Genomic DNA, 20,087 nt, shown 5'->3' with positions numbered 1-20,087 from the left:
AGGAGTATGTTATATACAGAAACAGTAAGGATCACATCACTTAACCTATATGGTATTTTCATTCTTATGAACTAAACTTTGGAAAATCATACAGTGCCTTAGCTTGCAAATATTTATAAACTAAGAAAATGCATTCAGGTTCTTCAAGGTTTCTCTTGTTTTTCAAAAGTTCTTCATAATTGGACAATTTATTCAATGTAAAATAATTGATAGAGTTAACTATACTGCCACAATTCTCTAAAATCCTGAAAAAGATTTGTGTGTAGATGGTAGATTAATGAGAACACATAGTACTTTAGTGATAGGTGAGGGAAATTTATTAGTGGAGCCACTATACTGCAAAAGCATTTAATGGTCTGGTGTATGACCACCTAAAATAAGTATTAATTTGTATTAAGCAGCCGTTTTATTTATTTACCCCTACTTAGACTGGAGTACAAATATTCCAAATTAGTGATGACAACTAACTCAAAAGAGTGTGAACTCCCAGCTGCAGACAGTTGTGCTATCATGGAAGGAGAAGACAATGAGGAAGAAGTTGTATATTCCAATAAACAGTCACTACTGGGAAAACTTAAATCCTTGGCAACAAAGGTAAAGAGCAGAATTTTAATCTTGTACTACTGTGCATTTATCAACGAGTGGTCATATTAACCTAATAGCATTCATGCAACCCTATCATTAGGTATCTCTATCTCCATGGGTATTTATCCAATTAAAAAGAAGTACACAAGGATGGAGATAGATAGGTAGATAGATAGATAGGTAGACAGATAAAAAGAATATCCACTGCAGCATTGTTTTTTCTTTCTTTTTTCTGGTTAACAGAGTAGGAACAACCTTACACACCATGAAGAAGGAGCAGAGAAGAAATTTCCATATATCAAAGTAATGGAATACTGTGCAACTGTGCAGCTATTAAAAATGGACATATATATGTCAATAGGTCCAAGATAAGTAGAAGCAACACAGAGACTATTACCTCTATTAAAGATTCATTTATGTTAGTCTTTACAAAGCAGACTATTAACAGTGGCTACTTTGGGGAGTAACTAATGGCAGTCTTTAGTTTTCGAAGTAGTACATTTGTATAATATTTGGATTTTTACAAAGATAATATATTATTTTCTAATATTAAAAATTTTAGGTTGAAAAAAGATCTTACTTACTCATACTTCTCTTTTTGGTTTTTTTTTGTAACAAGGTTTTTTCACAGAGAAAAAGTAAAACTTATATAAACTCTTGAAGTATTAAATGTACCTTATCAGATGCCATCACATTTGCCAGCTTTGAAATGATGACGATATCCAAACAGATTAACATTTAGTCTTAAATATTATTTGTAAACACATTTTATTGACATTCTTCACTATTGACTTAAAATATGAGAAATTACCAGTTTACCTCCACTCACCATTAAAAATAGAATGAAACAGAAGAAAGAAAATGTGTTTCAAATGATTTTCAGCAGGAAGAACAAGTGACAAAAGATTACATTTATTAAAAATGTCTTAGTCACTATTTTCTTTTACTCTCTGAATTTAAGTACATAAATATATAAAGAATCATTTAAAAACAAAATGAATAAGCCATATTCCCCTTCTGCTAATGGTTAATTTTTTTTTTTCACTGCGGTACTTCAGAAGGGATGTTTTTGCTATGGAGTAACAAATATATATTCAGCACCAAGAACTGAAATTTTGCCCTACTTGCAAGATAATAACAAATGAGCCTTCTACTGTTTCATGGACAGTTTAGGAGGCACAAGACTCCTGGTCAGGGACAAAGCACAGCTAAGTGCTCACAGCATAAGCCAGGGTATCAGCATTTATACCAGTTCCCCAAGCTTGGCTTTACTCAGGGCTCTGTGAACAGAAACAGATGACACTTGCACCATCACTGGCTTGCATTACAGGAAAGGAACTCTAAGCTTTGGGAACCTGACTCAGAATGGGCAGTAAGCATGCCAATTCTTTGCTCCAAGGAGAGATACTATTGTTGTTGTACTAGACAGGGAGTGTATGTTCATTGCTTCAGAGGGAGACATCATTTCCTGCCATTTGGTCTGAAAAAATACAATTTCTTTAGCTTCCAAGGCTGCTTTCTATACAAAGATCCTTAAAGAGATAATCTTGAACAAAGGGAAATCACTGTCTTGCTCCTAAGATATATGGAAATGCAAAAGAACCATGGAGAATTATCTCCCCCAAATATCCAAACTTCATTTCTACACCATTTTGGCTTCTGGTGAATTTTCCCATTAATTCGGGCCTCTATCCACCCTCTGTTTAATCTGATTGAGCCTAGGCTCAAATCTGGCCAATTTACTGCATACCACATCTATGGAATGATTGAACAATAGCAATGGGAATGTTGGCGTTGTTATTTGGGGCAGAAGCTGGGGCCATTCCCAGCTGTTTCTTATAGATTTCTCACTAAGTTTAAAGGTTAGAGCATCTGGTGGGTATGGCAGACCTAGTAGTCAATTAAATTTAAGGTACTTGAAACAGTTTGAGAGAGGAACACTCTCATTGTCCTTCATAAAAGATGACGGGTGGCTCTGAAAAACAAATTATCATTAATACCCCTCCATTCTTCATATGTCTCAGGGTCTTTTAAAAAAGCTTATGATGGGGATCCCTGGGTGGCACAGCGGTTTAGCGCCTGCCTTTGGCCCAGGGCGTGATCCTGGAGACCCGGGATCGAATCCCACGTCGGGCTCCCGATGCATGGAGCCTGCTTCTCCCTCTGCCTATGTCTGCCCCCCTCTCTCTCTCTCTCTCTCTCTCTCTCTCTCTCTGTGTGACTATCATTAAAAAAAAAAAAAAAAAAAAAAAGCTTATGATGGAGACCATATGTGTCTTCTACCTTTGTCAGTGTGAGCTATGGTAGGAGGTCTTGATGAGCTGGGTAGTCAGCCAACTAATAAAAGTTATTATCCTTTTAATCTAGGATCATGACAATCCAGTATAACCATATAGATGACTACACTAGTATTATATTTGAATCTCCTAGACTCCCTTCTGTCAGGGATATCATCAGACATCCTGAGAGTTGCTTTTGAGTAAAAAGGACATATCATGTTTGAGAGTGATCAGGGTAGAATCCTGAATTTTCATGTAAGCGTAGATAATCTTATATAAGTCATATAACCTCAACCTGCTTACTGATAATTATGCATGACATGGCCAAGAAGAGATGATCCCTTTCTGGGGACAACTAAACATGGTTTAGTAACTCCTGTGGACCAGGAGCTGGTGAGGGAAATAGAGTCAGGAATCTTTCTTATTGATTTTTTAGAAGGCCCTTCTCACACTCAATACCTTTTAACATTAAGTATTGAAGGTCCACTGAACACATTTACCTCAGCCCATTTTCAGGTAGCTTTTATGATAGAAAGGCACCATTGTTAGGCTGCAAAAGATCCATGAAGTCACAAACATTAAACAGATTTTTTTCAAGGATCATGGTGGCGTGGCTAGACTTAGCAGATCAGACTGGAACAGCAACACTATAGCATGAACAGGTGTTGGAAGTGGTAAGGCACTACTGATAGCCCAAAGAAGTGATCAGAGGTGTGATCTTATCAATTTGCCATGGAAAAACTGGTCAACTTTTGGCATGAGTCCCAAGTCTGGCATGCTTGGTAACCTCTGCATCTGAAAAAGAGTCCTTTGCTTTATGCCCAGTGTGTGATGGCAGAGTCATTGCTCTGGTTAGCAAAGTGATGGGTCCATGCAGCATTTGTGGCAGTCTGTCTGGTGCAGTCAGTCTCTATCGCATGCTTAATTCTCTTTGATCTTTTCAAACAATGGGTCCTTAATGGAAGTATCTACGGGAGTAACCCAGATAATTTGATCAGCTGAGATTTGTTTCTGGAATTTGTTGCCCCAGAGAGGAGTAACTTTAATATGGTCAGTTTATAGTTTTCCAAGTAGCAGACCAAATAGTTTATTGACTCTTGACAATAATAGTTCAGGAGTTAGTGGTGATATAATAAGGTTTATCAAGATAAGTACTAGCCACAGCTATGAGAATGGCTTTGGGTTCTTCCCACTTAGCCAAGCAATTTTTTAGGTTTTCAGTTATGCATACTGGTCTGAGATAGGACAGCTACAGCAGCTGGTAGTCACCCATTGGGTTTCAGCTCAACCAAACCATCAGGGAACCAGGCCCAGGCATGCAGTAGAACTTTGATGAACCAAGGACTGAAGCCAGTGGCTTCATTTTTGGTGGTGAAGTACAGGATAAAGTTTCCCTAAAAGGGTATGCTGCCATTTTTTAATGTGAGGCTGTGATGCTGCTGGGCAGGACCAGCTGTATTCTTGAATATACTATTTATATTTGACAAGTGACGCTTATCAGGTCCTTTCTGACCCAATATCAGGCTATAGAATCACAAAATGCATAAGAATGGCTTTCAGTTTTGACAAGGACTCAGTAATAAGCTAATAGCTTCTTTTCAAAAGGACTATACCTGGTAGTCATATCAAAATGATGACTCTAAAATCCCAAAAGATACCTCTGGAGGAGGGCTCCTTCCCATTACTGAACTCTCTAATTGGCAGAATCATTAATCACTGAGAGTTGTATCACAAAGTGGTCATTAGAATTGTGAGGCCACAAAGGTGGAGAGCAGGATTCAGCTTGCTGGACAATTTTTAACATAGCCTGTTAGTTTGGGCCCACCTTAAAAGATAACTATTTTGTAGGTTAGCTGATGTCAAAGAGCAAGTAGCATATTCAAGTGAGGCTATACCGTCTCCAATAGCCAAGAGTCTAATAAAGTGCTGGACTGTTTTTTCCATGACTGGCAGACAGATTTAGCATTGCAAATCTGGTCACAAAGTCTCAAGAAACTTCACTTACCTAGCAGGTTCCTGAATTTTGTGGGGGTTTATCAGCCATCTTTGTTGGTAGAAGTCTGATACTACAGGCAACACTGTTGAGACTGAGGCTTTTGACTTGACACCGACATTGCATCGTTTATGTCAGGACAGCGTTGGGCATCAACAGGTAGAGAAACTTGTGTATAATCCTGACATAGACATTTGTTGCAAATGGCAGAGGAATTAGGAATCCTTGCAGTACTCTGCTAGCTCTCCTCTCCATGGTACTACTGGTACTACATGGTACTGCTAGCTCTCTAGTCTCCATGGGACTACTCTTGACTAGGGGAATCTCCCCTGGTACTTAAGAAATGAGTATGTATAAGCATGTAACCATCAATTCCTACTAGATTTTCAGATATAGAAGTAACAACAGCAGCATCTTGGATAGTCCCGCAGAACCTATCACACAAGGTCACATTACCTTAGCTTCCCTGCTGGGAATCTTGTTTAAACCCTGTTAATGGAATTTGCATGTCCCTCTCCTGTCACAGTTTCTGGTAGAATTGGTGACTTTGATGCCTGCAATGAAGAGTCATAAAGGTTTGAATCCTTCTCCTCCTCAAGGCTCCCTAGCCAACTCAGATGGTTGTGCATGGCCTTCAGTCCCTCTGGATGACAAAAAAACTAATAATCTTTCTTTGTAAAGCCAAGGTAGATGGGGAGGAAGAGATTAAGGGTGTAGAGAGAAAGACAATTTCTGAGACAACAAGCAAAAGCATTTGCTTTGTTTTTAAGCAGCACAGCAGTTGCCCAAGCAAACTTCCAGTGTTTTGGTCCACCTAAAATCCTATGTTGAAGGGCAAGGTTATCATCCCCAACATCATCTATTTTAGCTTTGGGATTCCTTCTTGACTCAGACCCAGCTGCACTGATTTTGGGCTGAGGCTTGGAGCTGTTACATCCTTTTGTTGATTTAGGCTTAACTCACATACTAGAGCCTGTTTAAAAAACCGAATCCACCTTATTTCTTGTTCCATTTTCATAAATCTGCATTACAGCTTGGTTTTAAAATAAATGATAGGGAAAGTTTCCAGGGTGGGGCTGATCATACTAACTTATTAAAATTCCTTTGGGTCAGTTTCTCATTCTTCAGTGATCTTCCACATTGTAAACCCAATCTGGGTCAGTAAGAGTCCCAGTGCTAGTCATTCCCTCACTAGGTTTTCCTGTGGGAATTAGTCTCAGGAAAATCTTCTGGAGAAGGCCAAGGCCTGTTACTGCAGTCTAAGTGTTTTCTCATATTGCAGTACTTCCTTTGTTGTTATTTTATGGTAATAGAATTGAAAGCTTGAAAGATTCCTGAAAACAATCACAGGAAACATGATGGTGGATAAAGTCTTTCACCCTGAGAAGATTGAGTGTACCTCTTTTTGTTTTGAATAGCAATTTTAATTGCCATAATAATTAAGAAATATTTAAATGAACATTTAAAATATCATAAAAAAGCTGAAAGAATTGTATAGTGGTATAGCCACATACCTACCACCTAGATTTTACTATATTTGATTTATTACCCTTCTTTCTAAATTTCTGTTCATTTACCAATACATCTTTTTTTGATGCATTTCAAAGTAAGCTGCAGAATTTAATACATTTCACACCTCTAAACACTTCAGGATACATATAATTGATGAGAGAATTCAATATTTTCATTTTTTTCTAAGGGACAGTGTTTACCTAGAGTGAAATGCCCACATAACAACTATGCAATTAGATGAATCTTGGGAAGTGCATATATTTGTATCACCCCAAATCCTATCAAGAAATAGAATGTTAGGAGATCTCTGGGTGGCGCAGCGGTTTGGCGCCTGCCTTTGGCCCAGGGCATGATCCTGGAGACCCGGGATCGAATCCCACGTCAGGCTCCCGGTGCATGGAGCCTGCTTCTCCCTCTGCCTGTGTTTCTGCCTCTCTCTCTCTCTCTCTCTCTCTGTGTGTGTGACTATCATAAATAAATAAAAATTAAACAAAAATAAATAAATAGAATGTTAGTCTCACCCCTGAAAGTAGACTCATGCCCTCTTGCATGCAATTGATTCCCATTCTTATCCTCCAGAGGAAACTGCTATAGCAATCTTTTAAACTGTAGGTTAGTTTTGTCTGTTTTAGAACTTCACGATTGTAATTACACAGGACATAGTATTTTGTGCAAGTTTTCTTAAGAAGAAATGGTTTTGAGATTTATCTACTCTGTGTTAATCAGTGATAGATTCTTTTTATTCATAATTAGTATTCTATTATGTGGATTTGCCAAAAAATGTTTACTCATTCTCCTATTGATGAATATTGTGCTATTTCCAATACTTAGCAATGAATAAAGCTGCTATTAATATCATTGGACATGTCATATTGTGTGTCCCATTTCAAAAATTTGTTATGCATGGCTTTGTGGAGCAAAACTGGCTGTAAGTTTCTTAACTGTTATGTCATTTAAGATTTGCTTTATCTTCTATATGTCTAATCATGTCCTAAAAGTATTTTCTTATTTGGTATTTTCCTCCCAATACACTGGACTTGTTGGTATTTTCCTCCCGATACACTGGACTTGTTGGGGTTTATTTACAGATTTAGTTTTCTTGACTTTTTTCAACAACATTAAAAATATATCTTCAGGGTTGGGTTTTTTTTTTTTTCCATTATTCATTCCACCGTCATTCATGGGATACTGATAGACACTCTGCCAGGTTTTGGTGATATGTCAAATTAGATACAGTTTCTTATGTCAGAAACTTTTATTAGTACATGACACATGTACACCATACACAGACACACGATCATCCAGTGTGACAAGAGCACTGAGTAGGGTCTCTTGGAGGACAGTGGAGAAGGGAACAAAAAAGATAGTGACAAGGTAAGGAGAAGCTTCTGGGAGAAGTTGGCTTTTGAGTAAATTCTTGAATCTAGAATTCAGAAAAATCATTTGTATAGCATCTTTATTTAATGATTGAGTAAACTCATACCTATAGAGGTTCCCTTCTTTGTCCAAGAAAGGGTTAGGTAGGAATTAAAAATCCATCTCCTGAGTTCTAATCTAGTGTTTTTCCTCCTGAAATGTGGTGTTTCAATACATTAGCATAAGCATTGATTGATAGCCTACTATGTGCTAGGCCTGGAGTCATGTTTTGGGAATTTAAAAAATGAATAAGCCCTAATTCTTGCCATCGATAATTCTCAATTAGTTGTGCTAATTCCACACACACAAAGACATGTACATACCTATATATCCCACCTTCTCAGCAATAGGAGCAAAATCCCATGTGAACACAGAGGATATGGTGTCTAAAGCCCTGTGGAGCTAACATGATTTTATAAAGTGTTTTTTTAGTGTTTTATTTCAAATATGACCTTGAGGTCCCCCCTAGGCCTCAGCGCTTTCTACCTTCAGAAACATATTGGGTCACATCTTCTGAAGGAAAGGCCCTAAAAATCTCAAATTTCCTTTTTAGTTTATTGCTGGTACACTAAATTCTTTCCCATGATACACTATAAGCTCCTTGAAGACAGACATTTTGTATCTCTAAAGTCTAGTGCTGTTCCTAAAATACATTAGTGCTTAATAAACTTTGAATTATCAATGGTTATTTCAGTAAAGTGAAATCTGGTCAACATGGGGGTAGCTCTAGGCAAATATCTTCAGAGCAAGCGAGCAAGAGCACTCAGGAGATGTGCGGTCTGCCCTCCTGGGAGCATGTCATCTCAGCACAGGCAAGGAAAAGTGATATGTTGATGTTCACGTGGTGACATTTTTCCTGGAATACTTTTCCTGTAGCCCAAAAGCTTGTCTAAAGTCTTGGACTTCTCCACTCAAATGAGAGAAAGCACAAAAGCAGCCTTATTCCTTCTAACAGATACTCAATGTCTACTCACTTTTATTTTCTCATTTTACATACACATCTGTTTACATCTAGGACTGGTCTGCCTCCTATTTCCTTTATTTTAGAAATAATCCTAGTTCTCTTCGTCTTTATTCACTTTGAAAGCATAGTTCCCTCATTCCATTCCAGCGGACTCCAGAAAGTTTTTTCTGACTTTAACAGTGAAACATTGGGAGAAATCTCTTAATTCTCTTTTCCCCCATTAAAGCATCACTTATTTTAATAGGCTGCATTTTGACTGTAATATATAACAAAAGCCAGCAATGATGTATCTGAGTTAAAATATTGATTTGTTATCCAAGATGATTTATTTTTAATATCTTTAGAAGGTATATACCCAAAAGATTTTCCTAAAACATCAGTGAACCCAAATGATCTTATGTCTTATTGGTGTTCTTCTTATTTATTTCTGCTGTCCTTCTAATTATGAATCCTCTGTTATCTTGACAATATGTAACTTCTTCTAGTTCTCTTTTGTCCAAAATTCACATGGTAAGGTCATCTGTTTTGGCACCCAGGTCAGATACCCCTTAGGAAGAGTCTCACTGGTTTCTTAAAAAAAAAAAAAATCACAGCTATATCTTTTGATATCTATGGCAATCATGCATTTGCTTCTATTTTGGATTATCTGTCTTATCTCCTGGACATCAAAGGCATCCTTCAGGGTAGACGTGCTATCTGTTTTACATCTGCCACTCTCCTTTAAATGTAAAATCCTAATCACAACTGGCAGGTATGTAGATTAAAATGATTTCTAGAACTTTCCTTCTGTACCCACAAGATCCTAAAATCTTAGTGGAATTTGAATGAGTTAATTTTCTTTTCATATTTTTTTCTTCATAGGAAAAAGAAGACCATTTTGAATCTGTTCAACTGAAATCCTCAAGATCCCCAAATATATGAAAAGACAGTGCTGTAGCCTTCAGATTAATGAATGAAGAAACCTGATCTCTAGTTTTACAGGACCAGAGTTTAAATCCTGTCCTCATATCTGGCACGTTGGTGTTTTCACAGAGGAGGACCATGCTGCTGAAAAGGGAAGGAGATTGAAACGTTTGATTGCCTTATCACATGGTCAAGTATCTTGCCAAAAATAGGAAAGCAAATGGTTTGGGTCTCAACTGAAGATGAAGCTCAACTCAGGAAGAGATTTATCTGTAAATAGACATAACTGAAAACCAAGGTTAAGCCCACCAGTGCACTGCTGATGCATGCCATATAATTTAATGGGTAACTTTTATTCTTTATAACTTCCACATAAAAAGTGTGCTGAGGGCAGATGTGAACATATGCATTGTGATTCTATTTATGTCTTTTCTTTATAGTTTGGGGAAGATTTGAAAGTTTTTAAGGTATCATTTATTTCCCCATTATTTATTTTCCTGACACACTTTAAAACATCTTTTCTATTAAAAAATGGTGAACAAAAAAAGACAATAAATTTTTCATTTTTCCATAGGGTCTTTCTTGATTTCAGCAGCCTTAGTAAACAGTAACTTTTTAGGAAGAATAAATATGTAAACATGCGCTTGGGTTTTCTAAACTTACATTCGCCTTTGAAATTGCATCCTTGTTGAAACTAGTAAGAAGGGCTTGACTGAAAGAGTTAAAGGGATACACTTTTCAAAAAAGGCAGAGAAACCTGACTTTCCATTAAACAAGCTGACTACGGTATTATAGATATCAAAAGGCTCAAGACCAATTTTGTAATGCTTGCAGTCTAATTATGAATGAGTGAGAAAGCTTGTTTATCAAATCACATGCAAAATCATGAAGAAGAAAGTGGGATGGCTTGTAAGTACACATAACTGTGCAAAGGTATTGGGATAATTTCATGGTTCGCAGAAAATGGCAGTGGGACATTGGCCCTATATCAAGCATCAAAGTTATATGGTTATTTTTCTGCTAAGACATTGAGGCTTATGACTTCCATACAAGTTTTCTTTTTGAGTAAAGCAGGAATTCAATTTTGGGAAATTGCATACAATTATGTATTCATAATAAGAATGTGGTTGTATCGTACGTAGTTAGGAAGTAAGTGTTGTTCTTATTCAAAAGTGATCTAGGTAATTGTGATATTTCCTCTGATGGATGGGTTACTAGTATTAGCACGACTTGAATATTATTTGTTGAAAGAAGATTGAATGAAGTCTGATCTAATTTTGTGTAAACCTTTATTGTTCCAGAACTGGGAATGAGGGGAGTTTACTGACCATTGATGATCTAAGGTGCTCTGGTTTGTTTTTAATAAACAGTAATCTATGTAGATCTTAATCTAGATTTTTAAAAAAAGACTGGTGATTGCCTAAGAGGCAGGCCATAGGAGCAAGGTTTATTGAAAGTTTTGCCCCAACTCTTTCAATTAAGTATGACTTGCAACTTTTGATTCGGCAGGTAATGTCTTTATTTTTGTGGAAAATGGGAAAAAAATAAATAATTGCAGTTATTCATCTGGTGGGTAAAACACTGAACCATCCTGTTATTGTTAAATGAATGTCTGTTTTGTGTACATCTTTGCTGTGGGATTCATGAGTGTAGATGAGATTGCCATTATTTTATTGTTAGCTGTGAAATGTTGGGGGGGGGGGCTGTCAGCGTAAACCCTTTTCACATTTAGTTTCCTAAATCTTGTTTGTTAATAAGAAATTCTTACAAGAAGTTATTTTGGCATTGCTTACATTTATCCTGGCAACTGTGCTGATGAGCCTTTCCCCACCTTGATCAAAATTTAAGCAGAATGACAATACATTTGAGATGCACCTTTTCAGAGAAACCCTGGCCAAGGTGTACAGGCTGGCCAGAGTCAGGAGGCTCCACATAGTCACCTGCCACGTGTCTTCATCTTTGGCTATGCTTCACATGTATGTACCAAGCCATAGAGATAATTGGGATTTGCTCCCAGGTAGCTTCTTTCTTCTCCTGTCACTGGACTAAATCTCTGACATGTCAAAAATGCCTTAAATTTTAATGAACTCTCTGAAAATGCAGTTGGTATTGAAGAATTTATTTCTAATTTTAGATATAAAATAGATTTTTGTCAGCTTAGTCCCATCTTTGGAAAGGAGCTGCCTTTTCCCCTTTGGATCCCAGTTATTTGTCATTTTATTCCAAGCACTGAAGAAGTATGACAGAAAGAGTATCATGAAAATATGCAGACCAATCTTGACTATAAAATTCACTGTTATTTTATGTCTTGCCTTTGTAGAGCTCAGTGGAATGTTAAAAGGCATAAACAAATTAATCATGTTTCTGCGACTTTTAATAGATATTTGTTGTTTCTCGCCCCTCATAAATGGTAGAAGAAGAAGTTCTAGATTATTTTTCTAAAAGGCACAGGTCTTAAAGCCTTAAATACTTCATTAAGTCCACTGTCACCTATAATGTCTCTCAGTGCTCTGTCAAAACGCATTTAAATTGGTTTTCCACTGGATGAGACCATGTCTTCGATGGATAAATTACATCATGCCATTTAACAATGTTGAGGAATTTGATATGTGTCCACTTGATTTAAAAGACTGAATTTTATTCTTGTTGACTTTTCCCCTTTTTGGTTACTAGTAAATCAAGTCCTTTCCAGGATTAAAATTGTTTCATAGTATTTTTGTGTAGACTTTTGTGATTATTTTCTTCCCAAGGAGAAAAGATGATTATGTGGAAGAAGTGCTTGGGTCCAGTCATTTACGAACAGGAGTCTCCAGGTTCCCAGGTGGTGGGTCATGATTCACTGTGATTCTTCAAGACCAACTGGGTCAACTGTCATTTGACATCTGTCAATAGAACTACTTCCTGTGGCTCATGGTCATTCTTAATGGAAGGCTGATGTGCAGATCATTTCTCTTTTGCTCATGGAAGTAAATTTCCTGGAAGTTGAGATGGGAAGATGATTTCACTGGCAAGTTTTCAGTCAGTGTATTCCTCACATTTATCTTTTTTACACAGAAGTTGTGTAGAGTAGGTCTTCCTCTTCAGAGAAATTAAAATATCCTCACACCTCTTTTATCATAACCATAGATGTTATCTCAAATTTACAGGACCAAGTCCTAAATAGAGGTTGCCCTAAAGAAAAGGTCCCAAGGGGAGTAAACTTAAAACTGAACACATCCAACACCTGATGCATTTATTGGATGCTAAAATGGATTTCACCTTCACATTAACTGGCCAGAGATGAACTCTTGCTGGATTTTATTTCTTTTAGTTAAACATTTTCAAGATGAGTTCATTTTAGACTCATAAATGAAGAAGTAAAACTTGAAGAGGAGGATGAATAATTGAAAATTGGTAACACTATTACAGTGGATACTGATATTAGCAGTACAGTTGATATTACTATTGCAGTTGTCTAGGTCAGAGACCAGCAAACTTTTGCTGTAAAGGATCAGATAGTAAATATTTCAGCCTTGCAGGACAGGTGGTCTCTGTGCAAATCTGTAGCATGAAAGCAGCCACAGATAATATGTAAACAAATGGACGTGGCTGCATCCAATAAAACTTTGTGTACACGGAAATTTGAGTGTCATTTAAATTTTACTTGTCATGACATATTCTTAATTCTTCTCTCAACTCTTTAAAAATGTAGAAACATTCTTTGCTAACAGGCTTTACAAAAACAGGTGCTGGACTCAGATTTGGCCTATGAGCTATGGTTTGCTCACCACTGGTTTTAATCGCTGCCACCCACAAGCAGAACTCTGCGTACAGATCTGCTTACCACCTCAAAAGTTTCTCAGGCCTCTAGAGATATTCAGGAAGAAAATAAGCCATCACGCTCCTTTGATGATTTAATCACCTACACAAAGACAAAGCCAGATACTCTTCTGCATTCCTCTTGTAGTTTTGAGAATCAATTCTGTATATTGATTAGCAAATGACAAAACTAAAGGATGTGAATAGATTCAAATTCAACCAGCAACATTGGTTTAAATGTCTTCTCTCTTTGGGATTTATGTAACACTTATTGCTAAGGTAACTGGATTTGGAAATAATATTCTATCTTTTATACAGATGCATTTAAATACCATAGTAGCCCCAAGTGGGGGCTATTGATGTATAAGAATAGTTTCAGCATAGATTCCTGAGTCCCAGCCCTGGAGAGGGTCACCTGAACAATTCACATGCATCCAGGCAGCACACACCTCCATCCACGCATGCTTACCAAATCCTATCTTAAGACCCACTGAGCTACAAAAGACAGGATTCCTTTAATGTTTGGTGGCTTGAGAAATGGACCTCTAATTCCTTTTTTTTTTTTTTAAGATTTTATTTATTCATGAGAGACAGACACACACAGAGGCAGAGACATAGGCAAAGGGAGAAGCAGGCTCCATGCAGGGAGCCTGATATGGGACTCAATCCCCACACTTCGGGATCATGACCTGAGCTGAAGGCAGATGCTCAACCGCTGAGTCACCCAGGCATCCCAGACCTCTAATTTGCTTGAATAAAATATCATAGTAAGGCTTTTAATTTGCTGAAAATTTCATCTTATTAATGAGTCTTAGAAGAAGAGCTCTGTCTAAAATAGCTTGTGGGTATTGATAGATTTGGTTTAGAGCAGGGCAATATTTCCTTTATCTTAGATGGCTGCTTTCAGATGACCATTGATTGGTCTAAATAAAAGAGTTAAAGCCAATGGGAATTGCATAAACCTAAACTTTTTGTCACAGAGCAGGAGTGACAATTGCCTTATTTGTGGGTTTGGGCCTTTGTTATTAGAGCTATGGTGGTTATAACCCACACTGGTGTTCCGTCTTCCTGGCACCTCACTTTTCTTGGCGTCTTCATTCACACTTACAGTCTTTTGCTGAAGAGCTCTGGGGCCCAAAGCTATTATAGTGGATAAGTGAGGAAAGCAGGGGCTAGCCCAGGGAAGGTGGAGGTGAGGATGTACAGGTCCAGTCTGAATTACCTCCTTTCTCAGCTTCTCTGAATCTGTACTCTGTGTGGTCTGCAAACCAGGTTGCCCCACAGCTTGAAAATGGGACTTTTTTTATATTACCATGATGAATCTGAGTAGGTAAGAGAATATTAATATTTAAATGAGAGAGGATCCAGAGCATTTCAGAAACCGTAAACACTCAGAATACTAACAATCATCCCCCACAGCGTTAGTCTCTGATATGTTAAAAAGTAGGATAGATCATTCTGCCTAAGTTCCTAAAATTCAGGAAGTTTTTGCAAAGATGGATCCACTCAACCAGTTTTATATTTTGGAAGAATGAAATGTTCTTACCAGAATTTAAAAAAAATCAAAATCTATTTGTTCAAAGTGGCTTATGTAAAAATGATTTTATAATTGTTGTTTTCCATACATTACTCTGTTTTTCAAAAAAATCATTTCCAGGAATCACATGTTAGGTGATGCAATTTCAAATAGGAACCAAAGCTTATGACAAGGAAGGAGAAAATGACAAGAATTGTCAGTTATTGAGTTTCCAGTGTGTGGGCGGAGTGCGAAAAATACAGTGGCCCATAGATCAAAACCCACCTCTCAAATATAGTGTTCTCAAGATTCACCCACAGCCTCATTGCCTTGTTTAAAAAGATTCACGATATGTTTGATTGTTTTACGCATCAGCTGTTGTCTCTGAACCACCCATCTGATACAGCCTTCCTCCAACTGTCACGTCCCATCAATGAATTGCATTTATTCTCCCTCCCATCAGCCTAGCCTCAGCCTTTATCTTGAGCAGAAGCCCGTTTGGGGAGCACTTACCTAGCACTCCTGCCAGTGTCCACCACAGCAGGATGCATTTCTCCCCACCCACTCCCCCATATCCAGGTTCTTCTTTGAGTATGAGTTCAGGGGCTGGTTTGCAATGTTGTTTTGAGAATCTGGTGACTTCTGGTTGGATTAGGTTAGGTTGCTGACTCAAATGCGTTCAGAAGGAAGCAGAGCATTTCAAACATCTGACTCCTCACTTGATGTCCTTCAAGCCTATTCCTGTTGGCTGTGTGTACCTGCTCACAGTTTCTAGACATTTTAAAAATAGCATCAATACGTTCTGATGAACCAGGCCCTTCCATCCTCGTCTCCTCCTCCTTCCACTTAACTGTTTTCCTCAGTCACTTCTTCCATGATTCACATTATGCCTTTATGCTCCTTAAAGGCAAGCACTGTGTTGCACCATCTCTCTCTCATGGCCTGAAGAGTGGCCCCCCAAAGGATATGTCTACATTCCAACCCCTGGAGCCTGGGAATGTACTTTTCTTGGAAAAAGAGCCTTTGCAGATGTGATTAATTTATGGCTTTTGAGATAAGATTATCCTGGAATATCCAGGTGGGCTTAAGTCCAATGACAAGTATTATTATAAGAAGGAAGGACAGACACACAGAGGTTGACATGAAGATGGAACCACAGATTGGAGTGATGGGGCCAGAAGTTACAAGAGGCATGGGATGGATTCTCCTCTAGAACTTGTGGTGGAATACCATACTGCCAACACTTTGGTTTTGGACTTCTGGTCTCCAGAACTGTAAGAGAATAACTTCCTATTGCTTTAAGTGATCTCATTTATGGTAAGTTGGCAAATCAGCCACAGGAAATAAATATGTTCTCTATACATGGTACCTAGCACAGGACCTGGCAGGAAGATGTGTTCTTAATAAATTTTCCTACATTGAGAAATGATTTGTGACTGGAAGGGTTTACAGTGGAAGATAGGAAAGTGTGATTATGAATAAGCTAGTTTTACTTTATCCATGCTTTCCCTGCTCACTCCTGTATTTAGCTTAGTAAAATATTCAAGTTTAGTGACAAGTCTGCATGTCTGAGTATTGTTACTGGGACTTTGGAAATGCACCGGAACATACCACATCCTGCATTTTATTGCTCCATTTAGCTATCAGTGGTGAGAGTTATTTTCTAATGGATTGACAGCATGATTTCCCTGCCTCCTTCCTAGGAACTTACTGGTTAGTTTAGAATAGTTGTATTAGAAGAGTTTCCTGTCTTTATGCTTTTGAAATGAGAGCTATCCAGCCTTTCCCAGCAGGCCACAGTGTCTGATCAGAATGTAGAACCCTCTCCTTACTGCATCAGAGGCTTATTTGGCCAAATTCTGTGCTGTTGTACAGATGCGCCTTAAAGACATCCATGTGTGTATTGTCATGTGGCCACTGACACAGCCTGATAATAGTATCATCAGTCAACTTCTGTTCTTTGTGATCTGCGAAGTCCAGAACTCTCTAGCAGGGTATCAACTTGTGTTCAGAGTGTATGTAGGTGTACAGAGAAGCACAGTTAGACAGTTACTTCCAATGTTAAAAGTAGAAATAATCTTAAGTCAACATATTCAGACTTCTTGGAGTGATTAAAAAAGAATAAGCCATTATCCACCATGCTGGAAAACCTTGAAGGTTTTATTCTCAATATTTTTACATTAATACAGATGCTTTTTATTTTGTGCTGAGAAAAAACAATCTGTTACACATAATGTAACTTTAATATACAACATAGAAACTCATCCTAAATTAGTTACAACAAGGACCTACAAAAGACTTCATAGGAAAAAAAGTTACCTAATATTGCCACCAAATTTTATTTTAGACTGACCCTGTCAGACCCTGTCACCAATGCTCAGCTCTGTAAACAGTGGTTATTTCCATGTTCCGGGGAATCGTTAATAATGGGTCACTAAAATCAGCCTAAAAAGTTCTAGCACATCACTATATACTGTACAGTCCTCAAAAATAATTTATCGTACTGTTTCTAAAAAAAGGTCCTAGGGTTCTTTTGCTCTGTTTCCATATTCTGGAGCTGCACGCGAGCACTTCTGTCTAACAGTCTAAAAACACGAGAACTGAACTGTAATTCACAATCACAGAGATGAGGTGGTGGAGTCGAGAACTTCCCGCCCATTGCACACCGTGGGGACATAGGTGCTTGCAGAAGCTGGAAAACAAAGCAGGTCAGAAAATTCAGTGTTAGTCAAGTGAGCCACATAGGTAACGGAGAGGATAATCCTAGATGCTAGTTAAAATTAAGTTCAAAATCCGTTTTCATTTAGTTTTGGAAAAAGCTAAGTGACTGAATGCTGTAGTAGGTCAACTTTCTAAATATGTTCTGCTCAAAATTAGTTTGTATCCTGGTGTGTACCTCCACTAATGACATACCTCTTGGAGAGAGAGTTTATAAGCGTAATTGTTGAAAGGAGTCACTTGTGGATTTAAAATTAGCTTTAGTGAGCTATAAACTGGTTAAAATAGAATGTGCAAAATTGAAAGCTCACTGCAATTTTCTTAAAGATTGTTAAATTAATTATGGTTTTTAGTACCTCAATTACTTTCATTCTCTCTGGGCAGGGATGCTTCTTACGTAGTCTCACGAGTCATCTGTGAACTCCACTGCCTCACAGAATGGTTTGGTGCATTTTCATTGTTCAAGTGGATAACCTCTGTGAATATTCTAGGAAAGACTGGGGTGCTGAGAACTCAGTTTCTTAACAGTTCTTGGGAAGACATTCCAAAGGGAAGTGCTCTTGTTAATGACAATAGTGGCAACTATTGTCAGGGTGTTAGATGGGTATGTATTTTCATCCTTTTTATGGCATTTAGTTTTCCTAGATGCAATTCATATCCCTTATTACTTTAAAGGACTTGTTTTCATGAGAGATCTACATACAGCTTTGGCTTTTTACTAAAGAAGGACAAAAAAAAGAAGGAGCCCCCATTCTCCATGGGGTGTGCAACTCTGTAGCCCAGAGAATCAGAGATGGCCTTACATTTATTTCCTTTTGAGCTGTTTTTGTTGCATCCCTTGGCCTGCCCATGATTATATGCTTTGCCCAAAAGGAACTGATCCTCTTGGCTACTGACCACAGCCCAGGTCAAACTGACCAGTCAGCTGTCCCATTCTTTAAGTGCGTATCTCTTGGTTAATAATCATATAAGCTAATTTCCTGCTAAAGTGTTCATGCCTGATAGTGGAAATATTCTTGCCCAGTAAGATGGCATTTTTCATAAGGATTTTCTTTAAACATGAAGGAGAAACTCATTATTAACTTTGAGATTATGTGCTCAGTCACCATATAACCTGAAACCTTTCAGCAGGCTCACCAGTAGGGAAACTAGAACTTTTCAATTTTGCATTGATTACTTGGATAGGTAGGTAAGAAAAGCCATGAAGACAAGTCTGTGTGATTGTCTGAGGTTACAGCAGAGTCCTGTGACATGCTAACTCTTGGAGATATTTTTCCTTTGATCATTTTTAGGATCAGGTTCAATTTTCTTTATAATATGATCCCACTAAAAGGTACAGCTTTGGGAGAAAACATGGCATAATCTACATTTCTACAGTGAAGACATTTGAACACAGCGTGGGCCAGATAAATACTGGATGGAAAAGGATAGTGATAATAATTTCAAATGTGAGGGTGTTACCTTATTCTTTGTCAAGTTTTTTCATACTTTATGTAACTGTAGGTTCATAAAAACTAAGTAGGGAAAGAGAAAGAACAAGGTGAGGTGAAGTTCAACTACAGTTCAGTGGAAATGTAGGAGCATGCCAGGCTCTTCAGTATGTGCTCTTCCTGTATATTCTGTTTCCAAATAGTAACTTGACATCCCCAGGTGGACGTTTAATAGGCATCTTAAAATCCAGTGGCCAAAGAGTAACTCTTGATCCCCTAACCTGTCCCCATCTAGACTTCTTTTCTTCAATGAATGGTTTCACGATCAAGCCAGTGACCCAAGCCAGAAGTCTTAACAGTTATGCATCGTTTCCTTTTTTGTCTCTACTGTCCTGTCAATCCAATCAGGTGGCCAAATCAACTCAATATCCACATCCACCTACTCATCTCTGCATCCACCACCTTGGACCAAGCCACCATTATCCGGCTATTGGCTACCAGGATGGTTGTACTGCTAATGTCTCTATTTCCATGCTTGCCCCCTGCCACACATTCTCCATGCAGCAGTGACAGTACATTTAAATGTCAGTCACCTCCATGTGCTCCTGGAATGGCCTCCTTTTGTAATCTCCTTCCTCCAGATCATACATCCCCACGTGATTCAAACCATGCCTATCTGCGTTCATTTCATTCTGTGGTTTCTTTTCCCCACCTTTTTTCACGCTTGTCCTCAAACACAGCACATCACAGCAATGGCGGGCCTTAGTCATTGCCTCTGCCAGGAGTGTTCTTCTCTCTCTTGATCACATGTCTAGCTTCTTCGTGTCATCTACATCTGAGATACCACCTCCTGAAAAAGGCTATCATCAGGCCACCTCACTTAAATAGCCAACCAGTTAGTCTCTGTTGCATTACCTAATTTCAAAACTGATTTTTTCTTGCCTATTATTTATTATCTCTTTGTTAGCGTCTT

The 20,087-nt window shown here is 38.1% G+C and overlaps 2 protein-coding genes across 6 annotated transcripts in view; one reads left to right on the top strand and one right to left on the bottom strand.

Moving 5' to 3' along the window:
- ELAPOR2 (endosome-lysosome associated apoptosis and autophagy regulator family member 2) overlaps positions 1–12,365 on the top strand; it is a 170,852-nt gene extending 158,487 nt beyond the window's left edge. For 2 of the 3 annotated variants that reach the window (XM_038556669.1, XM_038556668.1), the window contains exons 21-22: positions 429–594; positions 9,611–12,365. In XM_038556669.1, coding sequence (XP_038412597.1) covers positions 429–594; positions 9,611–9,670 — 226 coding nt within the window. In that variant the 3' untranslated portion in view covers positions 9,671–12,365. The remainder of the gene's footprint in view (positions 1–428; positions 595–9,610) is intronic. The other variant, XM_038556670.1, reaches the window with a different exon arrangement.
- Positions 12,366–17,105: 4,740 nt separating this feature from the next.
- Positions 17,106–20,087, bottom strand: part of GRM3 (glutamate metabotropic receptor 3) — a 209,358-nt gene continuing 206,376 nt past the window's right edge. For all 3 annotated transcript variants that reach the window (XM_038556665.1, XM_038556667.1, XM_038556666.1), the window contains one exon: positions 17,106–17,658. In XM_038556665.1, the coding sequence (XP_038412593.1) occupies positions 17,585–17,658 (74 nt within the window). In that variant the 3' untranslated portion in view covers positions 17,106–17,584. The remainder of the gene's footprint in view (positions 17,659–20,087) is intronic.

The sequence above is a fragment of the Canis lupus genome, chromosome 14 (assembly GCF_011100685.1).
Source record: "Canis lupus familiaris isolate Mischka breed German Shepherd chromosome 14, alternate assembly UU_Cfam_GSD_1.0, whole genome shotgun sequence".
Taxonomy (NCBI): domain Eukaryota; kingdom Metazoa; phylum Chordata; class Mammalia; order Carnivora; family Canidae; genus Canis; species Canis lupus.
The sequence above is the reverse complement of the archived record's forward strand: the minus strand, read 5'-3'. Positions and strand labels throughout refer to the sequence as shown.